This window comes from Leptonychotes weddellii, chromosome 12, assembly GCF_054177405.1.
Source record: "Leptonychotes weddellii isolate Sample4059 chromosome 12, ASM5417740v2, whole genome shotgun sequence".
NCBI lineage: Eukaryota > Metazoa > Chordata > Mammalia > Carnivora > Phocidae > Leptonychotes > Leptonychotes weddellii.
In genome coordinates, this window is record NC_138380.1 from 501,721 (window position 1) to 526,407 (window position 24,687).

The window sequence follows — 24,687 nt, forward strand, 5'->3', positions numbered from 1 at the left end:
GGCGCCTGGGTGGCTCAGTCGGTTGAGCGACTGCCTTCGGCTCAGGTCATGATCCCAGGGTCCTGGGATCGAGTCCCACATCGGGCTCCTGGCTCAGCGGGGAGCCTGCTTCTCCCTCTGACCCTCTCCTCTCTCATGCTGTTTCTCTCTCGCTTGCTCTCTAATAAGTAAATAAATAAAATCTTAAAAAAAAAAAAAAAGAATTTAGTTTTTCTTTACTTTAGAAAAATGGTATAGGACTTGATGGTTGGCAGGTCCCAGCTAGTGGGCCCTTTTCCAGAGTAGGTGTGGAGTTCTCTGTGTAGAAGCTGAATTTGTGTGGATGGGGGCGGTCAGCAGGAACTGCCTCAGCGTAGTGGCCCCTGCCTCAAACAAGAGCTTGTTCACAGAGACAAAAGGAGATGTGCGGCAAACCATGGCCTTTTCAGCCCCTGCTGAATGCAAATACCATCTTCAGAGACAGAGCCAACCAAGCAAAGATGTGGGGAGGTGGGCTGGGGAGGGCCAGTTATCATGACCTGGTGATTGGCATGGTCTCCAGAGTCTACCTCACCAGCTTGCCCATGTTTGTGTGGGTTTCTAGCTGTGTCCCCTGCAAGGAAGGAAGCGTTGACGTAGAGGGGCACTGCACCTGTGGTCACCCTGTCACACAGAATGAGGTGAGAGAGGTTTGCCCTGAAGCTGTGCAGCGAGCAGGCAGTGCCTAGAGTGGAACAGATTGAGGTGTGTTTGCTGCATGGTCAGCTCTTCAGTTATTCCTGGGCAGTTGACTGCACAGCCCTAGTGCCCTGAGTAATGCACACCAGTCGTGTGTGTGTTCCTGGATGTGATGGCAGGATGGTGTGATAGCAGGACGGGGTGCCAGGCACTTCATCTTCAGAACTCCGAGTGCAGGGAGCTCTCCTCATTCACAGCTGAGAAAACTGAGAGGGGGTCTTTGCCAAGGCTGTGCATCCAGCACGAGGCAGAGCCAGGCCATCAATCTGGATGGAGCTGAAAAATGCAGATGACTTTAAAAAAAAAACCGCTTCATTCACGTCTTACACCTTCCTTTTCTTTGCTAATGCAGTTCCTAGAAGAATATAATTTGGGGCACCTGGGTGGCTCAGTCATTAGGCGTCTGCCTTCGGCTCAGGTCATGATCCCAGGGTCCTGGGATCGAGCCCCACATCGGGCTCCCTGCTCGGCGGGAAGCCTGCTTCTCCCTCTCCTGCTCCCCCTGCTTGTGTTCCCTCTCTCGCTCTCTCTGTCAAATAAATAAATAAAATCCTAAAAAATATATACATGCACATATGTATATGTGTATGTATATATATAAAATTTAATGTAATTCCCCAGAACCTCAGGTCTTCATAGCCCTCAGTGTTTTATACTAGGGAGAGACTGATAAAATGGCTTTGCTGACAATCCCTCTTCTGGTAGACTCTGGCACCGAAACGGATTTGATAAGGAATTGCCACTGTTTGGTCAGTATCAGTTATTGAAAGGCTGTACTAGACACAGTACCTTGGGCTCCTGGGGCTCAAGGCACAGTTGCTCTTTTCTAAAGGCCTGGACAAGCCAGGACAGAGACACAAAGTCCGTAACCATAAACAACAGAGCATGTGAGGTTCAGAGGGGAGGTGGGCAGTGGGCTCTGAAGCATGATGGGAGCAGAGGTCACTGTGTCTAGGTGTCCGATGAGGCTTCTCGTGGAAGTGAGCTGGGCGCTGAGGGAAAGTAGGGCTTATATTATTTAACTTTGCTGTGTGTGTGTGTGTGTGTGTGTGTGTGTGTGTGTGTTAGGTAAACCCGATGCCTAATGTGGGGCTCGAACTCATGAGATCCAGAGTCGCATGCTCCACTGTCAGCCAGCCAGGCGCCCCTGCCTTACATTTTTGGAGTTATGAAGTCTGTGTATGTTCCTTGCAAAAAGGCGTTACTGAAGTATCAAACACCTTCCCAGAGGCCGCTGTGAGGACTTGAGTGTATTTCCTGAGACCTGCTTCTTTGTGTTCGCGTGACTCAGGTTGTTGCTACGCCCACTGGGGTGTGGGTGGGAAATCTGAGGATGGACGTTACTCCTGGTGCTTCACCTGCTGCTGGCCCCAAGGTAGGCCCCCGGTGAATAACTGCTCGGTGAATGAGTGAGTGAGTGCCGTCCCTGGCGGGTGGGTTTCAAAGACGACACAGACTGGTAGAGGCAGCTGGTGACGGCTTGGGCCTGGCCCGCGTGTCCACGCGACAACTTTCTTGGGCCAGCCGACACTGGTTCACGCTGTCAGATGTCAGCTCACGTCACCCGGGTCTTAGAGTCCTCTGTAACACCTTAGTTAGAACTTCCTTTTGCGGGGCGCCTGGGTGGCTCAGTTGGTTAAGCGACTGCCTTCGGCTCAGGTCATGATCCTGGAGTCCCGGGATCGAGTCCCGCATCGGGCTCCCTGCTCAGCGAGGAGCCTGCTTCTCCCTCTGACCCTCTCATGCTCTTTCTGTCTCATTCTCTCTCTCAAATAAAGGAATAAAATCTTAAAAAAAAAAAAAGAACTTCCTTTTGCCCCCACAGCTGTCAGGGGCTGGGGTGAGGCTGCCGTCAGCCTCCACCTGCGGCTCCCGGGAGCCTGAGCTCACCCTGCATGTGTTCCTCTGGCATCTGGGGGGACTGCCCTTCTGACCTGGAGGTCCTGGGGGTCGTGGTGGAGGACGGAGAACATGCGCCCAGCTGCCACCCCCTGGACCTCTGTGCCCTCGTGGGAGGGTCCCTCCTGCTGCTTAGCGGGTGGGTTAGGTCCACCGGGTTCCTGGTCCAGGACGGGCGTGGTGCCTCCCCGTACACTCGCTGGGTGTTCTGCCCCACGGGAGGCGAATCCCCCCTCTTCGCCCAATGAGGGTGGATATGTTGATGACCAAATATCTTGTAGCCGTTAACTGTTTTGATGCCACTTTTCCAGTAAAAGGAGTAGTTGAACCAAGAGAATGTTATTGCTGAGGTGTGGACTCCTCACATTTGGGAGCTGGGGCCTTGGAGAATTCCTGCTCAGCTTCTGATCCCTACAAGCGGAGAAGCGATTCCTCACACATTAAATCACCCAGTTTACTGAGTGCCTACTGTGCGCCAGGGGCTCTTGGGGGAGCTGCGAAGTCCTGACAGAGGAGGCACGGGAACGTGAAGATGAGCAGAAACTGTGGAAGTTCACCTGGGGGGGAGTTGAGGGGAGCTGGCCGAAGGGTGTTTGTGCCCGGCCCCAGGTCTGAGGTATTGATGGGGACTACTGTGAGCCAAGAGCTGTCCTTGCTGGCCTCGTGCCTGTATGAGGTGGAGCTGTAGCTCCAGGACCTGCCACGAATGGTCACCCAGTGGCCTGTAGGTGCTGCAGCTGGGCAGGCTTTCCTGCTACACTGAATAGTCTGGTCTGTTCATTGCTCGGTTCCAGTTACTCACAGCTTGGCTCAGGCACGGACCTTCCTATGTAGAGCACTGCACACATGCACCATCTTGAAGCTTTTAGATTGTTGCTATTTAGATGTCTGAGAGCCAAGAATCCGCTCCCAAGAGAAGAGAAATGGTCTGGGTTAGTGGAGAACAAACAAAGTATCAACACCAAAATAAAAAAACCACCAAAAACAACGATGTCTGCCCACCCTGGGTTCCCCTGAGGTGCAGCCAAGGGGTACACCCTGCCCCTCCTGGGCCTGTTTGCCATTGTTTGTTTTATTTTCTCTAGTGTCTGCTCTGAGACATGCCTCGCGTGGGCTGTACCTGGGGTGGTGCTCCTGGTAAGTGTTGGCAGGATGGGCCTCGGAACAGACCTGCTTTGCCCATACCTTTCATGTCTGCATATGGCTGAAGCCACCCGAGTCCAGGCATTACCAGCTCCTTGCTCTGCGTGGCCTCCCATCTCTTCCTGCTGGGGTGGGAGCTGCTTGCAGGGTGGGAGCTGAGGCAGGTTGTGGAGGCCAAGAACAGAGCCACGGCGGGCAAGAGCCCAGTGGTACTCCCTTAGTGGGACTTACGTGGTAAAAGGAGTAGTAATGTGGAGATGCCACCCAGGTGTTAAACATCCGACTCTTGGTTTCAGCTCAGGTAATGATCTCAGGGTCGTGAGATCGAGCCCTGCGTTGGGCTCTGGGCTCTGGGCTCTGGGCTCAGCGCAGAGTCTGCTTGGGACTCTCCTCTCCCTTTCCCACTGTCCCTCCACCCCCGCACCTCTAAAATAAATAAATAAATCTTTCAAGGGAAAAATAAAAAGGAGAAGCAGTGTGCAGGAGCAGGGGTTCTCCTTCCCTCCAAGGGTGCGTGCATGTGCAATCCCTCGCCAAATAATGGCACAGACTTGCCTTTTCCTTTCCTCAGATCTGCTCCAGGCCCACAGAAGAGCAAGAATTGCAGGTAGAGGTAGGTAGAAGGAATGAGAGTTGCAGGCTGAGCATCTGGTCATAGAGCTCCATCAAGTAAAGTCCTAGTGGTGTCACCTGCCTCTGTCTACCCAGGTGAACTCTTGTGTGGACACGCACCCACTCTTCTTACCTGGAACAGCTTGGAATAGTGGAGAAAGCATGTGTTGGGGGGAAGACAGACCAGCTTTGAGTCAAGCTACAGGCATATTATTAACCTTCTTGAGTCCAGGTTTCTTTTTCTGCGAAATGGGACGAGGCATTGCTGTAGGCAACTGGGGAAAGTCATTAGATTGTATTGTTTACTTTTGGGAGTGCTCAGTGAGAAGAGGGGAATGATAAGTAAGAGAGTCCATGTATGAGAGGACTTTGTTACTTGTGGAAAATTGCCTTTGGGAAAAGATAACCTACTTGTCATTAACAAGCATTTGGGTAGAATCTGCATACCAGTTGGATTTTGTCATCGTTTTATTTGGCTACAATACTAAACCCTTTTTGGCTTAGTAGCATTATCGGCTCTCAATTTTAAGAAAATTTCCTGAGAATCTTGGGTTCTAAGAGTCTTCCAGAGGCTTTGTAGAAGATACAGTCACTGCTCCTGTTCATGTGGTCCGTCTGAGAGAGAAACTGTTTTATTATTGGTGAGAGAACTCATTTTACTTTCATCTTTTTCTTACATTATTCAGTCACAAAACCTCTCTGTTATGCCTGTGTGCATTGGCATCCATCTCCGTGCTTCTGCAAACACCTGCAAGTGGGAGGCAGCCGGGAAAAGAGCAGACCCTGGAGGGTAATTAGCTTGCCTGTGGGTGGGTGGGATGTTGGCGATGGGGCCCTTGATTTTCAGGCCACTCTCCCCTCTGGGCAGTGTCGCCGCCTGGAGGGGACACCCTGGGAACGGAAAAGGGCTGGAGTGGGGTCCATGCAGCTGTGGGTGGGCAGTTCCCAGTCAGCCAGGGGGTGGGCATCCTGCTCACTGTTTCCACCACAAAACACAAAACCCCTTCTAAGCGTCTTAGGAATGGTGAGAGGCAGAGCTGGCCTGGCTCCTTGCAGGGCTGCTGGACCCTTTTTCTGTTTGAATAGGCAAAGAAAAAGAGGCATTGTTATGGTGACACGATCTTGCTCAGTATTCTGAGAAAATAAGAGGGGAGCAGAATTAGACCTGGAAAGGTCTGGTACGTGTATCTGTGAATGTAGTGTGTGTGTGTGTGTGTGAGTGTGACTGTGTGTGTCTGTGGCTGGGTGTAGCGGTCAGTGTGCACGTGTGTTCTGAAGCTGGCGGGAAATCTGTGGATACGATGAGTAAGGGGTGTCCCAGCCCCATAGCCGTACTCTGGGTGGTCAGCCAGGGGAGCGGTGTGAGCATTTCGGAAATGTTGCCTTTGTTTTCACGAAAAGGGTGGATAACACCATCAAAATTGAGGAATTCCAGTTTTAAGCACCAGGCTCCAAGACGGACTGCTTCGTGGGCTTGCTTCATGGATGTGCCTGCCCAGCTTTGGAGTGGCACCTGGTTTGAGACCCTTCCTGAGCTTGACTGTGAGACTGCAGTGTGAACAAATCGACTCTGGCGATGTGCCCAGCCTGCCAGGGGAGGGAGGGAGGTGGGTGCCGTTGGAGAAGGACGTGTGTCTGGTGGAGAGCCCAGGGCGGAGCCAAGCGTCTCACCCAGATGTCTTTTTCTTTCTATGATCTGTGGTCATAATTAGTATTAGTAGGTGGTTGATACTTAAAATGAAATATGGCCTTTCTTAATTTTAGAGCAAATAACAACACAAATAAATTAGCGCTCAAATTAGCATAGTGTGCGGCTGGGTGAAGCATGCATAACTGCTGAGAAACAACTGGAAATACCACTGGTGGAAGTCTCTGGGATGCGGTTTTTTACCAGTTCCCTGCAATGGACAGAACAAGGCACACGCGGACAGCAGGTTGTTGTTCCAGAGTTGGGATTCAAGAGTTAATGGCGATGCATGTCTCGTTCCAGTCGAGTCTCAGCTGTGATTAGAGCAGCACGGAAAGTGAGTAAAGGCTTCTTCCTGCTGCCTTTCCTCGCAGAGCCTGTCATCTGTAATTTCCAGGTGATAAACGCAGGACTGTTAATGTGAGTGAGTCTTGGGCTTCCTTGGGCTTACAGTGTGGGGCTGCCCTTGTCCCTGCGTCCAGCCTTCCTCTGGGGTCTTCTGTGGGCACTGGAAATGCACTGGAATAATCCTGGCCACAGAGAAGGGCGCATGTGGCCCTCTGAGCATCTGGGCCAGCGGGAGGGGTGGCCAGACTGCTTGGGCTCCTCGACAGACCCTTGGTGGTTTGCGCCCAGTCTTCCCCCGGCGACAGTCTCCTGGACTGGAGTGGGGCCTTAAAGGTCAGCCAGCCTGGCCCTGATCGCTCATGATACTGAGACTGGACGAGCCCATCGCCTTTGTCGGGGTCCCTGCTTCTGGGGGAACCAGACTGGATGCAGGTCTTGCTAACTCTCAGTGGTGGCAGGCTGTCTCTTGGATGGTTTTTGGCCGTTTTCCTTCCAGGCCGTTGTACCTTTTCCACCTCACAGGGCCTGGCTCAGGTGCTGAGAGAGAAGGAGGTGTGAGTGAGTGGCCCTGGGAGCAGAGCTGTGTGGCATGGGGAACAGGGACACAGCAGCAAATGGGGTGCTTGGGTCAGTTCACGGGTGAAGAAAGTAGCGAAGATGTGTGTTCCTACCAGACTAAGACATGAAATGATATTTCTCGTGAGATGTTGTTTCAGGAAAGCAGACCCTTTGCTTTGAGTTGGGGCCCGGGGTGGCCAGCCAAGGAGCAGCTCCCTGGGTTTGTGCCCTCCGCCTGCCTTTAGGGCTTCTCCTGGGTAGGGTGGGGACTGTAATATCTTGCTCTTAAAATTGTTGTAAGGGCACAGTGAGACTACTTACTCTCATGAATTCGTGGTAATGCTGTCCCCTGACTCCACTCCTCTGGTTCTGCAGCAACATTTGCTTTTGTAGCCTCTGCAGGTCCTGTTTCTGTGCCGTTCTCAACCCATGTTTGTTTCAGAGAATGCTTCCAACTCTAAGCATTTTAGAGCAATTCCCTAGTGGGCAAATTAATAACCAGGGCTTTACAGTGACCCCGGGGGTGGATTCCTTCATAATGAATAACCTCCTCCTAACCTGCGATTCTCTCGCATGCATCTTGCTGCCCCGGAGCATCTGCCAGATACAGGGGTACACATAGAGGAAATGGCCAAGGATAAAAAGATAGATTTATGTGGTTCCTAATCTTGAGACTCTCCTATTCAAGAGAGGAAGATGTGCCCCTAAGTTGACAATCACAACACATGTGGTAAGTCCTACAGTGGGCACCTGAACGATACTAATCTGCCAGTCTAGTCGGGAGATTCCGTGGGCGACTTCTGAGTGGGGTCTTAGTGGATAAATAGGAATTTGTCAGTTGGAAAAACAGGAATATAGGTATCGTGCTTTGTCAGAAATATGCTCTCAGTGTTGCTAGAAGGCCTGATGTGTTCAGAATACGTCAGGTTTTGTTGGCTTGTGGCCTTCCCCTGGGGTGGGTGTGAATATAGCATCAGGGGGCCTGGGGAGGGTCTCATTTGGGTCTCGATCTCACCCTCCCTTGTTCATATGTTCACCTGACTGGCTCACCCTGTAGAAGGTGGATGTTTCTCTCCATGTCCTTTCTTTTTTTTTTTTTTTTTTAAAGATTTTATTTATTTATTTGAGAGAGAGAGAATGAGAGAGAGCACATGAGAGGGGGGAGGGGCAGAGGGAGAAGCGGACTCCCCGCCGAGCAGGGAGCCTGATGCGGGACTCGATCCTGGGATTCCAGGATCATGACCTGAGCCGAAGGCAGTCACTTAACCAACTGAGCCACCCAGGCGCCCTCTCCATGTCCTTTCTTGATGCACTTGAACACAGGGCAGAATGTCCACCTTCTCTGACCTATCACTACCCCTCTGGGGAGGGTAACTGCATTTGGGGTCGCACTCACTTCACATTCTTGTCTGTCTCTCCTTATGGAGGACAGGAGTCTGCTTCCCTCCACCTTCTTTCTGTGGTCTTGGCGGCACATGCGGGCCATCTGTCCACTTTGGGCCTCACGCAGTGGGTATTAGGCACAGTGTGTGACAGAAAGACCCAGAGGTCCTATTTTAGTGATGATGCTGACAGAGCCCTGTGGGGCTCAGGAGATGTCTACATGGATGGCCCACCCCCACCTCCCTCTGCTGCTCTGGAAGGTGTCCTTGGGCAGACGGCCCCTCCCTATTGCCGGAAGGGACAGGACGTATGCGAGTGTCCTCCCGATGGAGACGCCAGGCCACGTACACTTACTCCCTCTCAATGACTCAAGCCAGGCTTCCAAATTCAGCATCATCTCAGAAAAGCCGAATCCAAAGAGCCTGTGTGGGTCTGCTTTGTTTCTTGGACACTCAGGAGTCGGCAGATGTAATGGCCCTGGACGGCTGCACTGTTGTTTGTAACACTGACTCCTTTCTCTCTTCTGTTTTTCCTCCCCAGGCTGTCTGTTTGAGGACGGCCTCTGCAGACCATCTGAGACCTGTGTGAACGGTAAGTGTGCGGGTCCCAGGTGACACGCGGCTGTGGGTCTGGGTGTGCCTCGACCCTGACAGCCACCGACCGACGGGCTCACCACGTGGAGCCAGCATTCTGGGTGAGGTTCATTTCCTGCAGTGCCCCTGAGGAGAGCTGTGGAGCTGAGACTTCTCTGGGCGTTAGTAAAAGCGTGACGGAGCCGTAATGCAAGTGGAACGAACACACTGTCGATGTGCACGTCTGTGTGTCTGTGTCCACATCTGCGTCCATACCCCAGGACTGACAGCAACTCACCAGCAGCTTTAGAACAGTAGGCGGTGAAATCGGTGCCCTGACTCTGGCTGGACCCACTACATCCCTCAGCTCGGTTTTGCTCCTTCAGCAGGAAGCCATTCATCCTTTAGACCGCCTGTTTCTTCTCTCGTTAGGCAGAGAAAGAAGCGTTTGGTGTTCTGTGTTTTCAGGTAGGGCTCTAAGCCCCCAGGGGACGGGAGTCCTCGGGTAGCCAGGTCAGGAAGAGACAGGCACATCTGCCTCGCTCACAAGGGCTGCCTCTCAGCAGAGACCTGGGGTCCTGTGTGATGGCCGCAGGTCTGGGGCAGTGTGCCCCTTGGTAGTGGCCTTCAAATGCTAAGGGCGGAGTTAGGGTTCAACGTCCGCACAGGGGGTCCGCCCAGGGCGGCTTCTCCTGAAGGCACACTGGGTCTGCAGGAGGCCCGGTAGCTCTGGGAAGACCAGCGTGAAGGGCAGAGACCTGCCTTTCTCTCCAGGTGGTCTGTGCAGTGTGTTTACGGTGCCTCTCACTCCCCCAGCTCTCTGTGCCAACGGGGTGTCCAGCTGGAGCCCGATTCCCAGAGGACTTGGACCCTCTGCACGAGCGAAAGGCGCCTTCGGCCTGACTGCGCGTGAGCTCATCTGGTCCTTGCGGGACCGACACGGGACACCACTGGGGGGTCTGAAAGTCAAAACCCAGTGCTGTGCGTCCTACGGAGAGCACAGCCCTGTGTACCGCACCTGGGATTTCGGTAGCTCATGTGCCCTGGGGACAAATCGCTACAGCTCTGGATAGTTCTGTTTTGTGGGTTGTCTTTTTTTTTTGGCTGTGGAGGGGTTTGGGGGAAGAATTCTGTGCAGCTTGTGCTGATGGAGACCTAGGCTGGAGGGAGAGTGTGTTAGAACCTCCATGATGGCCGGATGTGGAGTTGGTAGCCGCGGGCCCGGCCAGCCTGGGCGCGTCCGACTCTTCCACACGGTCAGGCCTCTCCCTGCGCCTCGCCTCCCAGGCTGCTGGTGATTGTTCCTTGTGCAGCTTGTATTTGGAGGCAGCTTTTAAAAAATAATCTTATTTTTAAAAATATGCCACCTGCCCTCAGTGAAGTTTGATTATTAAGGAAACAGATGTGTGTGTGTTTAATTCAATTGGAGACGTAAATGGCACTAGCACAATAAAAACTATAGTTCTGTTCCCTCTCCTTTGTCCTTGATAAAAACCAGGCCTAGAAGTCTTGACCCTTCTGGAGGTTTTTCTTCCCTAGCCTCAGCTCGCCTCCTTGGCGTGGAATCACATTAACGTACACAAGATGATAGCTTCGAGTTCTTTGGGAAAAGAAAGTACTTTAAATATAAATATAAATACGCAGGCTTTGATTTCTGGAGACAGACAATATTTGGTATTTTTTCTGTACGGTTAAGGTCTAGGAAACAGCAAAGCGGGCGTCATCCAGTCTCACAAAATTGTGTGCTATGAATAGCAGATAGGGAGTGCCAAGGAAGATGTGCCGCCTGGATCTGTGGTTTGCCACCGCATCATTCAGCCTACCAGATGGTGGGGCAGGGAGGTGTAGCCCAGCAGCTTCGTGGGGACGCAAAGCGCAGGCCATGGTGTGGAGTCCAGAATGTTCTGTGGTCAGACACAGGTTTCCTCTCTTTTCCTAACCGTCCCCTTCCATTTCTTGGGATACAAAGAGAAGTGTGTAAGCCTGTTAACTTATATATGTTGTCAAATTGTCCAACAGACCTTTTTAATCACAATTAAAGTGTTTTCATAGGATAAGATACTTTATAAAGAAAGTCAAAAGATAAGCACACTTACCAGGTCACACCTATTAGGATGGCATCTGTAAAAAACAAAAACAGGAAACAGCAAGTGTTGATGAGAATGTGGGGAAACCTGACCCCTCGTGTTCCACTGGCAGGAATGTAAGATATAGCACAGCTGTCTAGGAAAAGAGTGCGAAGGATCCTCAGAAAATTAAACATAGCATTACCATGCGATCTAACGATCTCAAAAGAATATCCCAAAGAATGGAAAACAGGGAGTCAAGTAGGTATTTGCACACATGTTCCCAGTAGCATCGTGCACAACGGCCAGGAGGGAGAAGCAGCACAAATGTTCATCACAGATGAATAAACAAAATATAGCAGACACATACCGTGGAATATCATCAGCCTTGAAAGGGATGGAATTTCCAGCATCTACTACGACATGGGTGAACCTTGTGGACATCGTGCTCAGGGAAGTTAAACTAGTCACAAAATGGCAAATGCTCGGGGCGCCTGGGTGGCTCGGTCTGTTCAGCGTCCAGCTCTTGGTTTTGGCTCAGGTCATGATATCAGGGTCGTGAGATCAAGCCCAGTGTGGAGCTCTGTGCTCAGCCGGGAGCCTGCTTGAGAGTCTCTCCCTCTGTCCCTCCCTCCCATGCTTGCTCTCTCTCTGTCTCAAATAAATAAAAAAATCTTAAGAAAGGGGGGGCAGTGCTCTGTGATTCCACCTCTGCGAGGTCCCTGGAGCCATCAGATCCATAGAGACAGGTGGGCACTGGGGGACTGGGGGAGGGGGATTTAGTTCATGTCTAATGGGGGCAGAGTTTCAGTTCGGGAAGACAGAAAGTTCTGGAGATGGTGATGCTGAGGGTCGCACAACCATGTGAATGTGCGCAGTGCTGCTGAATGGTACACTTAGAGATGGTTTAGATGCCACATTTTATGTTAGTAATGTTATGTTATTTAATGTCACAATTAAAAAAAAGATAACCAGACTGGGAGAACCATTAGCAACATGTTGGTGGACCAAAGGTTCTTACTTTTAATGAAGAGCTCCTACACCTTATAAGAAAAAGGCAAAGCATCGAATAGGAAATTGGGCAAAGATGTAAATGGTAATTTGCAAAAGAGGAAATGAAAATGGTCCACATATTATATGAAAATATGTTTATCCTCAATACAACTTAAGGAAATTTAAATATAAACCACACCCAGCAGATTGCCAGAAATTAAAAAGATGAATAACACATCCAGCGCTCGGGAGAACTCAGGGAGGTGGGCACAGACCCACTCTGCTGGTAAGCATGTGAGTTGGTCACAGTCTTTTGGAATGTAATCTGGCAATATCTATTAAATGACAAATATGATTTGATTTGTTTTGGGGATTCACATATATAAAAGTAAAGATATACAACAGTATTTATAGTGGCAAAAACTGTAACACCTGTAAATCCACTGATAGGGGAATGGTTTCATAAATTATGGTGGATCTGTAGCATAGAAAATTACACAGCTACTTAAAAATGAGTTAAATGTCTGTTTCCTGCACAGGAAAAATGTCTCTTATGTGATAAGTAGAAAAAGTAAGTTGCAGAGCAGTGGTTATAATACGATCCTGTTTTCTGGAAAAGCCTATATATGTGCTCCCCACTCCCACCCCCAGCGGATGACCAGAAGGGACAATGACAAGCACCACTCGTATCTTTTAGGGGAACTAGGGGCAATTTGGAGAGGGTATATATGAGGGGGATTAACTTGTGTTTAAAGATCTTTGTTTATTAAAGCAATCTTGTGTTACTTTTGTAATAAAACTTATCTAACAAAGGCATTTCAGAGTCTGCTGAACTGATTGGGAAAGGCAGATCTGGTTTCGGCCTGCTGACCCAAGTGCTGATCTTTACCAGCCAGGACTCCAGCCAAGCCCGAAGCCCCCACAGGGGTGACCCTGAGGAGCCATGAGACCCCTGTTCTGGTTTCAGATGGAAGCTTTGAGGTGGAAATGTCTTTAGGTGTCTCAGGTGGGTGGTCAAGCAGATAGTTGGTACCTGGGGTGGGGATAGTATTGGGCAGGGAGCTGGACAAGAACCTGTGCACAGGAAGGCAGGGAGTGGGCGCTGGGGCTGGGGGAGGGGACGGCACCCTGTCCCTCCCGGACGGCCTTCCAGCTCCAGTAAACAGCATCTGTCGATGGAGGAGGGGCCTCAGTGGGCCCGGCTGTGTGGGGAGAGGGGCTAAGGCTGAATCTGGAGGAAAGGCCAGCTGGGGTCAGGTCTAAGGCCACGCACCGCTGCCTCTCTCTTGTTTTGGCCCTTCCCAGGGTGCTGCTGCTGGTCCTCAGTTGGCACAGTCTCTGAGCCCCCAGCATGTGAAGGAACCTCCCTCCCTCCCTTTCCTCTTCTCTCTCTTTCCCTCCTCTCTTCTCTCCCCCTCCTTCCTTCTGTCCTTCATTGCCTTCCAAAGCTTTCTTGAGGTATGAAGGAAGCCGACCAAATAAGTATTTTTGTTGGAAGTGCTCAGAACAGTTTTTTATTTTCATTTTCGTGTTTAGTGATCACAGGCTGAGTCTGTCAACCACAGGTCATGATCTACTGGGGTACCCAGCATGCTGTGGAAAATTTGATAAACAGAGATCCTCTGTTTTATTGCTCTGAGAAAAATAGAATAAGCTGTAATTTGACCACTGGTGGACAATGAAAAAGTATAGTTGGTTTGAAAAGAGATTAAGTAGTAGCAATAAAACCTCTGTCATATGAGTTGTGACCACCTGGAGAGCCTGAGAAAGCCTGTGGGGTCTGGACAGCCTGAGGCCCCTCTGGCCCCTGTGGGGTCTGGACAGCCTGAGGCCCCTCTGGCCCCTGTGGGGTCTGGACAGCCTGAGGCCCCTCTGGCCCCTGTGGGGTCTGGACAGCCTGAGGCCCCTCTGGCTCCTGTGGGGTCTGGACAGCCTGAGGCCCCTGGCCAAGGAGGTTTTCTGGCTGAGGAGACCTGACTGCACTTGGCTCTGTGGGGAGGGCTCTGCTTCACCAGGAAGCCAAGCTTGGTGGTCAGGACCCACCAACTAAGGCTCATTTTAGGGAGCTTAGCAGTGGGTTTCCATAGAATGAATTTTAAAAGTCAGCTTTATGGTAACCATTTTCACTTCTTGTTTGGAAGGTGATGCTCCTGGTTTGACTCTGCTGTTTGGGTAATAAAGAGGCACTGTGGAATTATTGAAGTTCTGGTTCTGTACTTGTCCTGATTGGGCTTCTAGATGCCAGGGAGGTAGAGTTGATAATAGTTTTGTCTGGATAAATCACAAGTTCATGTTGTTATAAATTCTGGATAAAGATGTTGAGGAACATGGCAACATCTTCAAAGATCATTTTATCAGCAAGATGTAGAGGCCAAATCTGTGGATTTTGATCTTCACCAATGACATCATTCACTTGGGCAATTCCTGAAGCATGCTTTTGGGAGTCAACATGTGAGATTTGCATGCCAGCCCTTGTGTTCAAGGCTACGGGTGACATCTCTCGTGAAGACTCTCGGCCTTGTGGAGATGATAACTAGTGGCCATTCATTTTTTCTTTTATCTGGTCACTCAACAAGTACTTTTCCACTGAAGGCCTGCACTGAGCACACTTTGGTAGGGGAATGCAAATGAGACTAATCTTGAGACGTAAGAAACTAGGAAGAAATTTAGGATTTGAATATTCTAAAGTCCTTCACTTTTGGGGCAACCCTAGTGCCTTGAGTGATCCATGTTGCACTGGACCCCCTGGGAGGGAGTTGTTTCCTTGACCAATTCCTGGATCTTGGGAGGGAAGTTGTATTAATTCATCGTGTGCCCAAATGGCAGGGCATTTGTAACCTGTGTTGGTTTTTTTTTTTTTTTTAAGATTTTATTTATTTGACAGGGAGAGACACAGCGAGAGAGGGGAACGCAAGCAGGGGGAGTGGGAGAGGGAGAAGCAGGCTCCTGGCCAAGCAGGGAGCCCGATGCGGGGCTCAATCCCAGGACCCGGGGATCATGACCTGAGCCGAAGGCAGACGCTTAACGACTGAGCCACCCAGGCGCCCCTAACCTGTGTTGGTTTTTTTAAGTGCCTGGGAGTCCATTTGCCTGGGGTCAGAGAAGTAATTTCGTTAAGGAAGCATGGTTCTCCTGCTGTGTCCTCAGTTCTGAGTGATAATCTGCCCCTTCCATGGAGAAGAGACCTGGGCAAGGTGGCGTGTCCTTGCCACGGGGGAGGAGCATCACGCCGTGGCCACCTCTGGGAAGTGACCTGTGGTGTGGCCACTTCCCAGACGGCCACTGCTTTTGCCACAAGCTGTGCTGCCCAGGAGCTTCCTCTCGCCAAGTCCCAGAGGGAAGGTTCCATCCCTGGTGGGGACCTGCAGCCCTGCTGAGAAATCCCATGTTGGCCCGGGTCCCTGAGCTGTCCTCACAGTGTGACAGTCTTCAGCCAGCTGACCAGAGAGCAGACAGGCAGAGCGTCTTTGCTGCCGTTTCACTGCCTCTTGGTGTTCGCATCGCTTCTCCAAGCAGAGGACGTGAACGTGCACTTCTCAGCCCCCATGTGCTCACGCTGGCTGGTGGGCTCCATTCTGACAGGCATAGCTTCCGATGTCGCTGCTGAGGCTCAGCCCACACTTCTGTGCCTCTCCTGGACGTGGGTCCTCCTCCTCCTTTCTGGCTTCTCATCCTTTAACGGAGATGTGCTCACAGTAGAGGCTTTGAAAAACGGAAAACAGCAGGAAAATCGAAGGCGCTACCCTCGACAGTCCCTGTTTATGGTTTAGCAGCATTGTCTTTGGCCTTTATCCTCCCCCTATTTTGTGCACATGTCTTCATATTACACCTGCAGTTACGTGTCCTGAGTTTTCAGTTAGCATTCTGCCACTCGCATTTTCTGATGCTGTTAACAACCGTTTGCAAACTTCTTTTTAATCTCTGCCTAGTACTTGAAGCGCTGGAGTATAACATAACCTTAAAAACCATTCCCATCTTTTTTTTTTTAATATTTAAGATATGTTCACTACTGTTTAAATTAATATAAATATCATAGCAGGAAAGAGCTTTGTGCTTGAAGTTTTCTTTAGTATTTTGGTCGTTTTCCTATAAGATATTCTTACACATCAGGTTAGTGGATCATGGGCTGTGGGGCTCTTGAGGCACGTGACATGCTGGCAAACCAAATTCTACAAAGGGGTCTTAAGTTTTGCCCCCATGGCATGCATGGAAGTGAACATCTCACTTCCCAGTGTAAGCATGATCTTTAAAAAATCTTTGCAATTTTGCTTTCCTTTTTAATTTACGTATGGAGTAGTTGATTATTATACCTTCGGGATCTATTTTTAGGGCATAGCATCTGTTTTTGGTTGTTTCTCATTTAGGGTTATTGCCCATAGACTCAAATCCACTGAAAAAGGAATTTAGAAACCTGCTCTCCTAGTAGTTAGGTTACTTATATGACTGCATGGAAACTCTTTTCTATAACCTGTTCTAGATTGATGTAATCATCTCTTTTTCTTACGATGGTACTTCTGGAGCACTTAAGAGTTTTTTCTCTAATGGTCAGAGTTATTTGAGTTTGCTTTTGTAAGTTGTCCTTCTTGTTTGTTTCCTCCCCAGTCTTGGGGCCCCTCGTGCATAGTAACCCCGGTTCCTGCCTGCTCTTCTCTGCAGGGTCTTCCATTTCTCTGGTTTCCATTCACTTGCTGTGTTCCCCTCCAATTGGTCTGCCTGCCTTGCTCTCCTCTCTGTCCCTCTTGCCCTGCAACTCTGTCACCTCCTGGCCTCAGACCTTCAACTGCCCCTCTTCCTACAGAATGAGCTTAGACTCCTGAGGCCAGCATAAGCATTTGAGGTCATTTACCTGGTGGCTCCAACCACAGGGGTACTTTAAAGTGACCTCTCTTTGTCTGGTTCATTTCTCCGTTGTCTCCATACTATTCCATTCCCATACCCTCCTCACCCTCCCCCAGTTCTGTCCACCTCCCATTCATTCGTGCTCTGGTCTTGCCTGCCTTCCACTGCTCACCAAAAACACTGAACGGTTTGTCCTACTCACGACACTCAATGAGTATTTTTCAAAGTTTGTGTTTTAACTTCCCTTCTGGATTGAAGATTTTTGAGAAATCTTGAAGTACTACCTTTCTTCTGCTAGTTGGAATGTGCATGTGGGGAATATTTACTGATTTCCTGACAGTCTGCATCCTGACGTGGAGATGAGTGGTAACAGTTGAATGAGCGATCCTTTCCTGCTGTTCCCTGAGCCTTTCACTATGTCAGCCTAACTCATTCTCTTCAGGAAAGTGCCCTGAACTTGTGAAAGCATTGCTGGTGGAAGGGGGACCATTTATGGAGTCAATGCACAGACTACTCTTTGCCCATGCCCCCTCCTCCTCGCCTCTGCCGTTAGGTTCCCGCCCTTGCACGTCTCCTGCACACTCACCTGCCCTGTCCCGTCGGCCTGGCCTCACTGTCTTCGGCCAAGGATTGGCACACAGCTAAGTTATGAACCCTCACTTGCACTCCCTGCTTGTTGGGGTAGCTGATGGTGGTCAGGGCTAGGGGTGACCTGGCAGGACTTGGAATTGACTGCTGTAACCTACTTGGAGACCCTGCCTACATGTTGTGACCGACTGTAAGACTGGTGTGAGCATGGATTCTGATAGTTGCAGTTTGGGGAGTCATGGGAGGGAGAATGCCAGAGGAGTGTTGTTAACATGAGTGTGCACAGGAACAGCGTGTAAAGAGATAGAAATGACTCTCCTCAACCATTGCAGGGTCAGCCTGGGGCTCCTGGCATCCTTCCCATATCCTGCTCCCAAGTTGGAGTCTTTTTTACGTGTCTGTTGAGTTCTAAGGAGTGGAAGTAGAAGGAGAGAGAGTAGGGCTACCCTTGCAAGCTCATGTTTTTTTTTTTTCCTGGAGGGTTTTTATTTGATGTGTGACCCAAAGGCAAGCCTTTGTCCAAAACAGTTTCTGTGTAGCAGCTGTGGTCATATCGCTCCCTGTTTTCTGTGGGTCGAGGTGCTGCAAATCTGTGCTCTGTGAGGGTTCAGTGCCAGGCAATGAAACTAATTCTGTCCTCTCTTTCTGATGTAGTTTCAAGTGTTGTATGTGGGGGCAAGTAGGGCCCTTTTCTGCAGCTCATAGAGAGGAGCTGTTAAATCTGTTTAGATTTTGAGAAATGTATAGGGAGGACACCTTATTGAGATTTCAAAGATTTTTGTTTTATTCTGCTTTAGTAGAGAATTTGGCACATTTTTAAGAAAGTCAACAACTTGGATACTTATGTATGTTGGTTTAAAGCTGAATGGCTGTTTGGAGAGTAGAAAATTAGAACCAAATGTTTTAGGTGCCACCACACAGGTATTATCCACAAAGTGTGAAGCAGAATTATCTCTCATATTATGTGGTGAAGGTTTCCAGAAGCTTCTAGTGCCCCAGTTCTCCAGAGACATGCCTGTCAGGTTAAAGCACTCCTGGGGGCTTGAGAAGGATGTCATGTTGTGAAGTTCACTTAAAAATAAAACTTTAGAAATAAGGATGTGTCCTCTATTTGTCATTTTCCAGCTGACACGTACCATTCTATGAATGTTACAGTGGTGATACCAAAGTCTCCTCTGTCAGGAAGTCCTCCTGGTTGATTCAGAATCTCCTCCTCCTCTCTTCTCAGTGCTTACCCACCCCTCATGAGCTCCTGAGATTGGGGAATATCTTCGTATTCTGGGGGCCAGGATGTCACCTGACATCAGAAATCATCAGCATAGGCTGACAGAATGAAGGAGATTGTTAGAGATCAAGGAAGGAGCAGGAAGGCATAATTTTGCACTAACTCAGAGTGTGTAAGTTCTCACTGCTTATATTCACATCTGCTAAATGGATTTTTAAGACGAAAAGTTTTATTTTCCTAACTATAACCTAGAAAATCTGGAAATAAAGAATAAAGGGCACAAAAATGTTACCCCAGAGAGAACACCATAGCTCATTCTAATTCTTCCATTTGAGCACATTGTCTTTCTTGTCCTAAAATGTTTATACGTAACGTTTGATATGCTCAAATAACATATGTGAGCGCAGGACAGTGCACACCGGTGAGCGCACCACCTAGTGTGAGAAATAGAGCGTTATCATTGCTCGACCCCACTTTGCGATTCTTTTGATGATAGAAGACGGTAGCAAAGTCTTAGTGTATAAAAAGAGAACGTGTTAGTCCCTGGGTCTTCCGTTGCTTTTCTCTTTTAGGTTTATGACATATTGCTTCAAAAATAAATTATACGATAGTGTATGGACATATTCTCGTGAGAGATGAACACTAGTGATGTGCAGACTCAAAGGCAAAGAGCTTCCTCCGTGTCCCTTCCCTCTGCCAACCATCGCCCCCGCCCAGAGGCAGTGGTGATGACCAGTGGCTGTGTGGCCTGCCAGACCGTTTTCCATGCCCATTAACATAGAATGTGCCAGGCATTTGCTCCTGAAAAAGATCCAGCAAGTAGCACGCTCACTGGTCTCGCCCCCTTTGTCTCAGTTAATTAATTGTCGAAACAACGTGTATTGTCCGGGGCTGCTCTGTAGGCAGGATCTGGCCCCCTCGTCCTCACAGAGGGGCAGTGGGTACCCCCCATGCAGACCCACAGCCCAGAGATGTGGGATTATATCACCTGGCACGACCAGGAGGCTTGTTGCCCTCCTAAATTCCAATTAATCAAACCTAAAAGGAATGGAATTAATTACTGAGTTAAACAGTGTGAAGCAAAGTTTAATTTGGCATATTAACAGGAAAAGAAATGCAATTTTGAGCCTTCACGTTAATGACCTGAGTTAAAACTGATTCAGCCCCATTGTGCACGTGTGCACACTCATGGACACGCATGTGCACGCCCATGCACACCCACATATACAGCGTCCCTGATACAATCCTAATTTGATCGCATTGGGTGTGTCTCTGTAACTAAAATAAGCAACGATGCGGAAGTAGTGTGAGTATATATTGTTCCTAATAAACAGACTAATACAGATCTCAGTGCGTAATGAGGGTAGGTTCAGAGCCTAGGTGTGCTGCCTGGAGCTTGTCCCCCAAGTCAGGGTGTTAGGAGATGAGCTCTTGTGGACTGCACTTCTGCACACTGTGGTTCTGAGGGTGCTGATCCCCAGACTTCTTCCCCATCAGACTGCCTCCCGACCCTCACTCAGACTGTATTGTAGTTCTTGCCGCTAGAGTCAATCAATAGGCCCCCCAAGGATGCCTTGGAATTTCACATTACTAGTAGACTGGCTCCTTGGCCCCACTCCCAAGGGCACAGAAGTGGCCTGCAGCAGTTCCGTGTTGCACTCATCATTGCCGGCTGGGAAGCCCACAGGGTACAGTTTAAACGTCCCACCTGGGGCCTTGCCTCGCCAGGCCTCTCTCTAGGACCGTTCTCTGACAGGACACTTCCTTCAGCCAAGTGGCTTGTTTCCCCCGGAGCCCTGGCACCCTGCTTTCCTAACTGTTCTCCGATGTCATCCTGCCCGATGGGTTTGCCGTTCACCTCCACCTTCTGAAGGCCCACCCCTCTCCACAGAGGAAGTGGAATGCAAGAGGAATTGCCCCATTTCCCAGCTGGACTGCTGACTTTGAGGACAGTGGACATGTACATTTATTAAGACATTCTTCAAATACTGTTTTTTCCTTTTGTCCCCAGTTTCTAGAGTGATATACTAATTCATTAACTTCCAAATCTCCAGTTTTGAAGTTGGGATAGGATAATTAGTTGTCCACTAGATGAAACTCATTTGCATGTTTTCTGTGGCATATCCAAACCCAGAACCATTTAGAGGGTTTCTCTAGGGGAAAGTTAACTCAAAGTTCTAGTTATAGATGGTGTTTTCTACAGGGTCCAGGATCCACAGCCTTCCCACCATTGCCCTGAGAGTTTAATCTGCTTCTTGATGAATGAGCAGATTTCATGTATGGAGGTGCTTCCGTTTGGTTCACGGTGTGCTGTGACAAGTGGTCAGCTGTAGGTGGGTGACATTGCCGAGCTCGGTGTGGACGGTGACTGTGGGGCGGCGTCCGCCTCCCACACCGGCTCTAGCCTGCCGTTCTGGCCTGAGTCTCGGCTGGTGTGTTTGTGCTCTGCTGCCGCTTTGTGTCACGCATTCGAGAGCTCAGGGTCTCAGAACACCGCCGGCGTGGAAGGAAGGAGACGCTCTATTGGGAAGGGTGGGGGTTATATCAGAGCCAAGAAGTGTTAATGGTTAGGTTTATATTGCAGTAATTTTGGCTTTGCAGATTTTTTCTTTCTCTTTCAAATGCTTGAAACAGTTTGTTTTTATACTTGCAGCCAACCTGATTTTTTAAAATTGGTATCTGAAGCAACAGCTCATTCTTTTCCACACTGTTAGAGGATCAACTGTTAGAGGGTCTCTTGAAGCCAAGAAGGCGTTTCATTAGCTCATTTTAAGCCACCCCAGATTTTCTGAGTGGATGGCTGTGCTCTCCGCAGGAGCCCATGTCTGGGGAGGCGCTTCGCAGTCTATGAAGCTGTCACCGCACAGAGCTGGGAAGCCTATTCTCCTTTCCTTTTGCCCCCGGAGTCCGGTTGCCATGGTGATCAGGAAGCCATCCAGGATGGGGCTGGGCCCCAGCGTCCTGCCTTGTCCCCGTGTGCAGCAGTACCTGCAAGAGCAGAGACGACATGGGTGTGCGCGTCCCTGTGTGGCTGCAGGCCCTGTGTGCTCTCCTGCGGACAGCCCAGGTCTGGGGTGCTGTTCCCGGCTGGGCCCATGCCTGTCAGCGGTGCGGACGCCCACACACCGACCGAGGCAGCGTGTTCCAGGGGCAGGTCCTTCAGAGAAGGGACTTGGGTTTGTAGCAGGGATGGTTTTAAAGTTTTAACATATTTTCACAGCTGTTCCATCTCCCTTTCTAGGACTCTGAGTCTAGAATTGCTGCGGTATTTAGAGAAATCTGCGACATCCTGATTTGATTTCGATTCAGTTTTGCTGGAAGCATTGGAGGAGACAGGAAGTTGGCAATGGGTCTCAGAAGCTGCTGAGGGGCGTCTGGGTGACTCGGTTGAGCGTCCGACTCTCGGTTTTGGCTCAGGTCACGGTTTCAGGTCGTGAGATCGAGCTGTGTGCTCAGTGGGGAGTCTGCTTGAGATTCTCTCTCTCCCTCTCCTCCTGCTTTCTCTCTCTTTCTCTCTCTCTCTCAAATAAATAAATCTTAAAAAAAAAGCTGTTGATATTTTCAGCTACAACCAAGAGGCTGGATGAATAGTGTATCAGTGGTTGTGCTGCTTTGAATAGCACAAAAACCCTTTATCATTAAAGCAAAATTTTATACTAAACTTTACTTCTAAAGATTACACTTAAAACAAAAAACTTACTTTTTTGGTGTATGGGAGACTGTTAGGCCTAATTCCAATGGTAAGCCTGTGGTGTGTTGGGAACTGTCCAAAAACCAGCTTTGAGGGGTGCGGGGAGGCTGATTTCCAGCCAACATGATGCACTTTTGAAGCACAGTTTCCACGGAGGTGGGTCTCTGTGTTGAACGGCAGTTAAAGGGTGGGTGACCAGCAGTCTCTGTTACACTCAGACAGGTGGTTCTCACCGATGCTGAGTTCATGTGATCAAGCTTGGTTTGGGATTGTTTGGGAACCTGCCGTACTTTGTTACCAGGGCTCAAGCTTGTGAGATGTTCCTGCTGGATTAACACCCCACTTGTCTCTTTTGTAACTGAAATAGCATTAAATAATAATAGTGTGTTTGCATGGGTTATAGTTTTCTGAGTGTTTTCACATATGTTATCTCATTAGATTTTTGCAGCATCCCTGAGCGATTTTTTTTTCTCCCTGAGGTATTTTTGTTCTCATTTAACAGATGGCAAACTTGGTCTCCTAGATGTTAAATGTGGTGACGCAGGGACAGAATCCCATCTAGGACCCACGGTTGACCCAGCCACTTTTCCCCTGACAGAACTCACCATTTGCTTCTCAAAGCTGCAGGGAACCATGGTGGCTCACCATCATGTGCCTTTAAGATGCGTGTTCTAGGTTCACTACGAAGATCCACGGTAACCATTATTCGCCTCTTGTGAACTGTTTGTGAAGCTGACAAAACAGCAAATGGTCATTTATGGGTTACATGAGTGTTGAAGTGTGAGTAGCCGCATTCCTGGCAACCTCTGTGGGAACCTGTAACTCTTGGAGCCTCTGCAGGCCGTCTTATAACTGAGTGTCTCTGTTTGCCTGCAAATGAATTTCACTGATAGAGTGAATCAGGAGTCTCATACATACCTTACCCCTGGAGAAGTCCTGTGGCCAGGGTACCCATCAGTTAGGGAGGTTCTTGGTTACTTTTATATTCATTTGGTTTGAAATCCATGTTGTTAGTGGGGTTTTAAGCTTGTTCTCAGAATTGGAAGAAATCCCAGAGACTGGAAAGTGGGTGAAGGTGCACGTGTGAGCCCCTGTCAAGTTCACACTGCTGGCAGATCTGGGGGCTTTGTGGGCAGGAAGGGTGAGGAGGGAGAGGGGGCTCAGTCCTGCAGAGGCTTCCTTCACCTGCCAGGAGAAGGCCCTCCCCACTCTGAGGGCCTTCAGCAGTATCTTTCTAAGTAGAGAAGAGCTGTTCCTTGGCTTTCCTCCGACTAAAGGGCCCTGTGAGGTGTGACAGGGGGACAGTTTGCTTTCCTATTCTTGCCTCCATTTTGGGAAACAGACAGACTCTCAGATTTTTGCTTAAAATAAAACTGATCCCTGAAAGAAGAGGAGAGAGCAAGGAGGGAAACTTGATGGTCTGAGGGGCGCTCAGCTTTAGCAGCTTGTCTGGACAGACCTCTGCTCCTGGAGGTGGGCAGTCTGGTTGTGCAGAGGTTGGGGCAGCTCAAGGCAAGGTGTTCAGTGTTTGAGCAGTGTGACATGGTTAAGAGATTAGAACTAACACAAGATGAATGGATGCATTCAGAGAGCAGTCACCCAAAGCCGCAGTCCAGACGAGGACTGGTCTTATCAAGACTGAAGACAAGTAGGGTTTTTAAATCCTTCGGGGTTCCTTCCAACAGAGATGGGCAAGAGTGGGATGTGGTGACACACTCTGGTGCCTGGTAGGTGGGCTCCACCCTGAAGGGGTCCCTGGGGTGGGGTGGTGCTTACCTGCGGAAAGAACCGACTCACCCTTCCCCCCCGCCTTATGCCTTCTCTGCTCTCCCGCCAAGATGCATCGCAGCTCATTCCTTATTTTTTTTTTAAAGATTTTATTTATTGATTTGAGACAGAGAGAGAATGAGAGGGAGGAGGGTCAGAGGGAGAAGCAGACTCCCTGCCGAGCAGGGAGCCCGATGCGGGACTCGATCCCGGGACTCCAGGATCATGACCTGAGCCGAAGGCAGCCGCTTAACCGACTGAGCCACCCAGGCGCCCAACATCATACTATTTTTTTTTCTTTTTTTTAAGATTTTATTTATTTATTCGACAGAGAGAGAGAGAACACAAGCAGGGGGAGCGGCAGGTAGAGGGAGAAGCAGGCTCCCCGCCGAGCCGGGAGCCCGATGCGGGACTCGATCCCGGGACTCCAGGATCATGATCTGAGCCGAAGGCAGTGGCTTAACCGACTGAGCCACCCAGGTGCCCCAATATATGGCTTTTAAAAGACAGTTTTGTTCTCATAAAAGCTTCTGTACTCAATCCTGTGCTATATGATGTTTTTGTTGAAGGATATGGTGAAAGTTTGGCATTACATAGAT

The 24,687-nt window shown here is 49.6% G+C and overlaps 1 protein-coding gene across 1 annotated transcript in view; it reads left to right on the plus strand.

Annotated features, from left to right (window-relative positions):
• The window catches only part of PTPRN2 (protein tyrosine phosphatase receptor type N2), a 715,790-nt gene that overhangs the window by 57,243 nt on the left and 633,860 nt on the right, over positions 1-24,687 (plus strand). Inside the window, exon 2 of the mRNA XM_081800880.1 lies at positions 8,888-8,938. Coding sequence (XP_081657006.1) covers positions 8,888-8,938 — 51 coding nt within the window. The remainder of the gene's footprint in view (positions 1-8,887; positions 8,939-24,687) is intronic.